Source organism: Trichoderma gamsii (assembly GCF_001481775.2).
Source record: "Trichoderma gamsii strain T6085 chromosome Unknown Scaffold_65.2, whole genome shotgun sequence".
Lineage (NCBI taxonomy): Eukaryota > Fungi > Ascomycota > Sordariomycetes > Hypocreales > Hypocreaceae > Trichoderma > Trichoderma gamsii.
The window spans coordinates 124,908-133,725 of NW_020171402.1; the positions used below are offsets into that span (position 1 = coordinate 124,908).

Sequence of the window (8,818 nt, forward strand, 5' to 3'; positions counted from 1 at the left end):
GGCAAAAGCATCGCCTGACACATGGACAAGGATTGATACCAATGCTTTTCGAGTATTGGCTTGCTGGCCGGTATAACCCGTGGCCCCATAGATTATTGTTACAAGGCGTCTGACGGTAATTGCTATGAGGAAATTGCGAGTAAGTAACTTTAAAGCAGGGCTACTTGGATTAGAAATGCCCCAAATTAATACTCTCACATTTCCAACACTGATTTGTATGAATACCGATTTTTCATTCATAATAGCTGATTCAAACTACTCATCGCGTGCAGAAAAATTGACTATATGGTCCACCCTTGAGCGTAGACGGCGTATATACTCGGAGTTCCGGGTACGACATTGATCCAAGCACCACTATTGCCGACGCTTCTTTCGCGAAGACTTATATCGCGACTAAACAACATTTGTCAGGAAATGAGTTTGTGAGAAGATGAGTTTGTCAGAATGAGTTTGTCAGATTCTAGCTGCTATGAACTGGGACTGGGCTTTGATATGTTGTATGTTGAGCTAGATGTATATATGGCACAGAAGATATTCTCATCCTGACTATATTGACTCTGAGAAAACTAAATCTGTCACGTTACTTGTTCACCATCGCAATGAAGATCCAAAATCCCGCGGTTCCTTTTGGTTCCACAGTAGTCATAATCGGAGCCAATGGCTACATTGGCGTTGAGACCTGTGACAAGTTTCTTGAAGCAGGATACCGGGTGCGCGGAACAGTTCGCAATGTTGAGGAACATCGGGCTTGGATGCATGAGCTTTTTGACAAGAAATATGCCGGAAAATTTGAACTGGTTCAAGTTGTTGACTTCGAAGCTGATGGGGCATTCGATGAAGCATTCAAAGGTATGAAAGTTACTCTTGTTCTCATTGGAGTGTTAAATGTCCTCAATCGGCTTATTATGTCAAACATCTAGGTGCCGCGGTGGTGGTCTATGTCTCGACTCCCACCATATTTGATCCTGAGCCGACCAAGGTGGTGGACCCCGTAGTCAATGGGACCATCAACACGCTCAAAGCCGCGGCTCAAGCCGAGATCAAACGTTATGTATACCTGTCCAGCTCTAAAGCCGTAGAATCGGTCGTCTACAACGTGCCTCACAAGATATCGGTGGACACGTACAATCACGAAGACATCCGCAAGGCACGCCAAGAACCTACAGTTCCTACGATAGAGAGAGCCTTGGCTGTGTATGGAGCAAGCCGCGCTGCTGCAGAACTGGCCTTTTGGTCCTGGGTGAAGGATAATCATCCTCCCTTTGTCGCCAACTGTGTCGTCCCTGATGGAAACTTTGGGCGCGTTCTGAATGCGAATGCAGGACAGACCAACAAGACCTCCGTGACAATGTTGAAGCGCGTCCTAGCCGGTGACTGGAGCCAAACGATGAATCTCGGTTCGTAGTCACTTCTATTCTATGATTGGTCTTCTGCTGAACGATCAATGGATTTGGGACAATATGCTAATAGTGGAGAATAGCTTGGATCAGTAATGTCGAGGACACTGCGCTCCTGATGGTTGCTGCGGCCACTCTGCCTTCAGTTGCAAATGAGCGTATATTTTCCTACTACAAGCAACTTACTTGGAACGAAGTACGCCTGAGAGTACGCCAGCTCTATCCTGATCGCTCGGATCTTGTCGTTGGAGAAGATTCCGATGTCGTGGGCAGAGACTTGTCGACCGCGGATGAACTTGTGCAACGGGCCGAGGAGGTGCTTAAAGAGCTCGGCCGATCTGGTTTCATCAGTGTCGATGACACTTTACGCGATTTCGTGGATACTTGTTGTACTTAGAACGCCATTAGTCTCGTCACATGTCTCCTCAGACACTTGTGCTCTTTGAGGCAATCTTGACGCAATAGAGTGTGTATTTTCTTATTTTGAACTACGTTACACTGTGCTTCTATGGACATTTAAGCTGAGAGTTGACACCGCGGTAAGAATAGTTTCCGTGCATCGTTCACTACGATCATCGCAGCTCCTATATCTTGTCTTCCTAGCAGTACTAGAAGGTCTCTAGAAGCCCTTTCGCACATGTTATGAGCAATTTGATAGGCCATTGTAATAAGAATGATGCATGTCCGTTCTATTTTTGCTGATAAATATGATTAAGTGTTGTAATTCCGCTCTACGCTAAAAAGCTGGATCAAGACCTGAACCTACTGTAACGTGTATACGACACCCGGAAGTCCGAGAGAGCCCACTCAGCTGCGAGATGGCTAGCCCCAGTCAAAGAAGATTCTCCTGCGTTAGCGTTGAACGCCAGAAGATCCATTTTATTTTAGTAGTAATCCACGCCGTCCGGCTCAGCTCAGCATCCGGAAGTCCGAACTCATACGCTCTCTTTCTTATTGAATCGCATGCCTAAATTGGGAGTATCTACAGAATACTCAGACCTCCAATCTACTATATGTCCTCCCCACAAACTCGACCGACGTGTTCACGCTGTTCTCGCTGTTTTACGAAAAGTGGGTTTCTGTTTGTAATGATGCCACACAGACACTGAGGGCAAGGCTAATCGTGCTGGTTGTTTGTACATAGCATCGTCTTTAACGAGACACCGCAAGCGCTGCCTCCAAAATATCAAGGGGCCATCAAGGCGGAAATCATGCGTTGCTTGTGCAGGCTCCAAGCTGCGTTGTGATTTGCAGCGACCAAGTTGTAGTCGATGTCTAGAGCGTACTTTGGTCTGTGAATATGCGTCAAGAGATGGCACGGCGATAGCGCCATCATTGGCGGCAGTGACGGCCGGAGGGTCTATTCTTCACGATCAATCACCAGACGACCAGTCTCTCAGGTATAATGAAGCTGTAAATGCATCAACTGTTTCCTCAGCACAGAAAACCACATCATCTATAGAATCCATTGGCAGCAGTACACTGCCAGAAAGCGACGATCCCCTCTCACTGGTTGATTGCGGAGCAGAATCTACGCCTCCCTCCCAGGCAGACACCTCGCGAGAAAATGTATCACGAGGCAGCGTGTCGGATCGGGATGGCACGTTTGATTCCATGACTGCAGCGCCTGAAATTGGCCGCGGGGTATTTGAAGAGAGTGGGATTGACAATCCGGAAATGATTGCGCCTGAATTGATAATATCCAGCTACAGGCGCCAGATTCTACTTGGTGCAGCACGAGACACTCCGAATACCGATCCCGTCGCTAGACATACGATGCATTTCGTGATCCGGGTCCTTAAATCCTGGCCACGAATGATGGCTACACATCACACCAGCCATCTTCCGCCCATTATTCACAGGCTCCAGTTGGCAGATGGCATACCAATTCCTCTGGCTTATTGCTACACATTGGCGAAGATGTGGATCACGCACTCGGAGGGGAGTCGTGATTTAGTGCAAAAAACGATACACGATGAAGTTCGAAGGCTGCTTCGGGACGTGAGCCGTTACCTAAAGCTTCCTACTCGTTGCTTGGTATAACTAACACGACATACCATATTAGTACAACACTTACAATGTAATGGAGCTTCTTGCAGCCGCACAGTCCATGCTCATTCTCCTCATCATCCTCTTTTTCGGCATTGGACCCTCACCGGCACTGGCCCATCCGATTGACGCGCAACTGCTGATAGACATGTGGAACGTCAAACGCAGCTTGGCCAGCACGGGTTTGTTCCTAGAACAAGAATCAAATCACACCCTGCCATCCTGGAAAGAATGGGCAATTGTCTCCGCCAAGCGCCGCACGATTCTCGGCCTCCATCATCTCGAGTGGGCATGGTCGCTTCGATACGGATATCCCATCCTCACGTGCTTTGAGCTGGGGCCATTTCCTGCTCCTGCTGCCAGATATCTCTGGCAGAACGCCCATGAGAAGGAGTGGCAGTGTCTTTATAAAGACTGGCTCAGGCAGTGGGCTGATGGGAGTTACAAAATGATGGAATTGTTTCGAGTCAATGCTGGCAAGGAAAGTGATGCTCTGGATCCTAGAAGTGAGCTGTGGCTAGCAGAAGCAGACGAGTTTGGCGTGATGCTGATGGCGGAAAGTACGTTTCTATGATCCATTCCATTCGGGGTCCGGCCTATCACTGACGTATACAAGCCAATGGCATTGGTGTTCAGTACTAGACAGCCAGGCTGGGCTACCAACTTATTCACCTTGGTCCGTAGAAATACTGCCAAACAATGCTGTTAGTGTTATTCAAAGGGGATGTAGGGCCGCTTTAAAGACATTGCTCAAACAGATCCCGCAGGTTATCTTATAGACATCTTCCTCTGCGCTGAAGTTGGCAGCTTGAAGCTCACGAGGATATGGTTGGATAGGTTTGATTCGCGTCTGGACTAATTAGCGTGACCACCAAAAAAACAGAATCATATGGCTCTTAATTTGGCGTCAACAACAAACTTGAAAAAAGAGCTTGAGGGGTCCCATATATTCCATTGGAGACGGTCGTATGTGGTGATGTTCACTGCCGGAAGCACTCATGTCACGACCACCACAACTTTTCTAAAAGCAAAAGACAAAAAGATATAACATACAACAGCCGGTGTTCGCCAATGGTCACCCACTTGACTACTAATCTGCCGGTTAATGGCTTGTCTATGGGGGAGCAGACGGGACCCCGAATTCTCCATTACCTATGGTCGTATGTGCTTGTTATCGTGTTAAATCGAGTTATAAGGGTACAGTTACAGAGCTGTAAGGGCAAAAAACATACAACAGCCGGTGTTCGCTGATGGTCACCCACTCAACTACTAATCTGCCTCTCATTGGCTTGACTCTGGGAGAGCGGACGGGATCCCGTATATTCCAATGGATATGGTCGTATGTGTCAGCTTGCCTACCAAAAGTACTCATATTACTGCAGACAAAGCTTCTTCCAAAGGAAAACAAAAAAGAAAAACATACAACAGCCGGTGTTCGCCAATGGTCACCCACTTGACTACTAATCTGCCGGTTAGTGGCTTGTCTATGGGGGAGCAGACGGGACCCCGAATTCTCCACTACCTATGGTCGTATGTACTTGAGTTGCAGCATAATTTGTTTTATATGTTGATGAAGCACTGTAGGTACCAACTAACAACACCATCCAACATGACATTTTACCAATGGTTGTCCTCCTGACAACTAACCTACCAGCTACCAGTCATCCGAGGACCGTTGCACTTGCCTGGCGCTTGGTTGGGCCCAAAATCTCCATTTCTCGGCGTCCGGCGCCGTTTCTCTCGGACCCGGATAGGCCCCACTTATATCGCCGGTGGACAAACTGCTTCCCCCCAACGCGAGTCCAGTCCGTCTCAGCTCCAGGATGTCAACTTGAATCGACTGACGATTGGATTATGAATCTCAACTCCAAAATTTCCTATTGTCCCTCTTTATGCTATATTTTCATTGTCGTCTATAAACTTGTCTCTGCTGTCGTTGTCCAGATGCATGGCTTTCACGTATGAAGAGGTTAGAGGCACTTCTCTGAACGGAAGGGCGATAAGTTGGATATTTCTATTGCATTTTACATAGAGCCTCACTACAGCTTCTGCTTCGCCTAATTCACCAGGTGTTACCTTTCATTTGACCTTGATATCTCCAATCGGTATTCTACTGCCAGGGCTCAGCACCAAATACTGCTAAAGCATGGCATCCTCCAGTTGATATAGTCAACCGTCCAGTCCCAGCTGCTTCGTACCAGAATCTTAGTATTATAAGATCTGTGACGTCGACCGGCAAAACAGCCATGGCCGTTGTTAAGCCATGCTAGATCACCAACCAAGTCTCTCTGTCTTCTGTGGGCATTCAGATATCCCCAACGCTAACATTGGACTCTCGACTAACACTCTTCCAGCTTCGCCGAGCCCGCAGAGATATTTAAGTTCTTATATTGAACAGTCCTTACACGCTGGTCTACACCACGGCACAAGCCTCTATGAACTATGAGTTGAGGCTCCATCGCGGAACCACCCGCTCACTAGCAGATTTCCTCTTGGCGAAAAAGGCATTCATGATCCTCTATAACACAGCTATCGGCTTAATTATGTAGCGAACGAGATAGCATTCTTTGTATAACAGCATTCTCGGAAGCACATTCAGGACAGCATCATCGGCAGTGACTCCACGGGTTAGTGCTTTTCGCCACAGAGCTTCAATGTATTAGTACGATATACGTCCTAGCTTATTACATATCAATTTCCTATTCATAGTACCTTATATTCTATCTAGAGTAGAGCGCATAGCGCTGCATGTGCTCGGCCGGAATATGCTATTAGTTCTATCTAATTAGACGCGAAGCTGCATATACAGACAGCAGTTGATCTGATCCTCACCCGATTTCCGTCCCGAGTCTTTATATTAACATCTAACTAGCGCCTCATTCGAAGCATGCTTCATCCACACGATCTACTCGACGTCCTCACATGCCAGAACCTGAAGGCTGTACTTCATTATCGATAAACCGAAAAGACACCCCATACATCTATTATGATTATAAGTTCCCGTATGGCGTAAACAAGAGTCGTAGTGCGGCCCGTGACTGTCGAATAACTTTCTGACGTTATCCAAGAAGTCGAGCGCTGAATTCTTGTAAGTACCCAAATACTCGCGCGAATTCAGAACCTGAACAAATCTTTTTTTACTCCCGTGGAACACCTGGCCTTCGCTTGACATGACACGATCACTCTTATAATTGTCTCGCTTCAGGTTGTAATCGATGAGCCAAAGCGTTTCAGGGGTATATGCCAAATCCTTGTCGTCCATGCTAAACAGCGTGCGGATGAGAAGGCCCCTCGGGCTCTTCTCACTAGAGAGACGAGTTAACGTAATGTTCTCCATAAAGCCATCAATCCAGCTAGGGTCGTATTCGAGTGCTAAATTGACAAAGCCGCGCAGCCCCCTATCTTCCTCCACCATGCAGAAGCCTTTCATGAAGTATTCATATCCCCAATAAAGGTCAACTCTATCTATATCGAAGGTCTGTAGGCAAACGAGATCTAGATTTGGATATATGGGGAAGCACCAATTTCCACCGCTGCGTGGGTGGATAAATGGCACGCAGGGTTCAGTAGGCTCTCCAACATGCATGTAACTACGGCTTCGGCGGAGCCTCGCTTTCCAGTAGTCAAGATTGTAATGCTTTTCAATTACTGCGTTGGATTCGCAGCATGCACTCCACATACCAAAATCCCAGAGATATGCAGATGGGTTGTTGTTGGTCCACGAATGGCTGGTGCCAAATTTTGGTGCTGCAAGGCAAAAGTAACTGCCATGTCCGATTTTGCAATCAGAGCCCAGAAAGCACTGCACCCTGAGCTTTTTTAACGCATCACTATTTTCTCTGTAGTTGGTCACCGAGAAGAAATGAGCCCTGCGACGGGTTGGATTGATTGGCTGTAAGGCATATCTCCAAATTTTGAGCCTTATCTCGGTCGGTAAACTCTCAAATTGGTGAAATTCGGACATTTTGTAATGAGTTGCCGAATAAACTTCCTAATGATGCCGGGCAAGGATGGTCAAAAGTCTGGTCTGAGATGGCAAGAGGGAATATCAGAAGAGGGACTAACGCGGGAAAAAGCCCATTCTTGTAGGTAGGGGGGCTCGTAAAAGGATTTTCCACTGAACTTTACACACATGTACATACTGGGTATATGTGTGCTCGGAGAAAATTGGTGGAATCTTATGGCCTATGAGGCTTGGACATGGGGCAAAAGCTTCAGCCTACCTCTATTGTGGGCTACACACATAAAGTGTACAAACTTTAGATGTGGCCACAAAGCTTGTAATGCTGATGGCAATAAAAGAATTAGAACAATATCTGCCTACCTAATACTTACACGTCTCTACAATGGTTCTAGTCATTCTTGGTAGTTTCGATCAGGTTCCCAGCCAACACCACGTGGAGGTTGCAGAGGCCGATTTCGTTGCCCTCAGTATCAAGCCCTGCAGAACGCTACAGAACAAAAGCGTACGTAGGTAGCACAGCGTAAGAGCTTACTATGCTGTGGTTTTCCACTGAGCGAAACTGGTGTCTGACTTTTTGATGTTTGGCCTTGCGCAGCAGAGTCTGTGGCTCCACAAACGCTGGTAGTATGAGTGCCACAGCTTCAAACTTTGGGATTTGGCCTTACGCCGCAGAGATTGTAGCTCCGCAAACGCCGGTATGGTAAGTACCGCGGCCCAACTGTATCCGACTAGAAAGGCTGTAATTCCCTGCCACGGAAGAAGTAAAGGAACACCTCTTCCAGACAAGTTCCTGTCGTCAAATATCGCGGATTAAATGTCGACCCACTTGCCCCTTATGGATGTACGCAGTCATCGTCAAGCAGGAGGGCTACCTTTAGATTCTTGACACTATCGATGGCAGTATCGGCGGCATTTTGCTCATGATCAGTAGGGGTGAGTGTCCCATCAGGAGGAACAAAAAAATCAAGAGTCGACATTTTCGCTAGCGGTGTCATTTTTGCTGACGATTCGAGAGCTCCCTGTGTATTACTGGGAGAAGTCAAATCTGCAAAAGTCAGTACGGCCACTAAGCGCGGGTGCTCTGCATTAACATGAATGCGACTCAGTTGAATGTCCACGGATTGTCGCGGGAAAATGCTGAGTTGCTACTTTAATGTGAATGTTTTTGAAGGGAAAAGTTATACGTCACACCAATCCTGTTATGCAGCACTATAGGTAGGTACAGCAGCTATAGCAGCTATAGCATCTATCCATACCTGCCATGTACATGCAGACAGCTACCTACTACTGCTACTACTGCTACTACTGCTACTACTGCTACTACTGCTACTACTGCTACTACTGCTACTACTGCTACTACTGCTACTACTGCTACTACTGCTACTACTGCTACTACTGCTACTACTGC

General features: G+C 47.1%; 2 protein-coding genes across 2 annotated transcripts; both read left to right on the forward strand.

Moving 5' to 3' along the window:
- Positions 1-599: 599 nt before the first annotated feature.
- On the forward strand, positions 600-1,794 carry TGAM01_v210567 (hypothetical protein; the record flags this gene model as incomplete). Its single annotated transcript, XM_018801129.1, has 3 exons — positions 600-849; positions 921-1,397; positions 1,481-1,794. The coding sequence occupies 3 exons, from the start codon at positions 600-602 to the stop codon at positions 1,792-1,794; spliced, it is 1,041 nt and encodes a 346-aa protein (XP_018665961.1).
- Positions 1,795-2,410: 616 nt separating this feature from the next.
- Positions 2,411-4,088, forward strand: TGAM01_v210568 (hypothetical protein; the record flags this gene model as incomplete). Its single annotated transcript, XM_024550828.1, has 4 exons — positions 2,411-2,468; positions 2,542-3,398; positions 3,463-4,006; positions 4,063-4,088. The coding sequence occupies 4 exons, from the start codon at positions 2,411-2,413 to the stop codon at positions 4,086-4,088; spliced, it is 1,485 nt and encodes a 494-aa protein (XP_024404436.1).
- Positions 4,089-8,818: the final 4,730 nt, after the last annotated feature.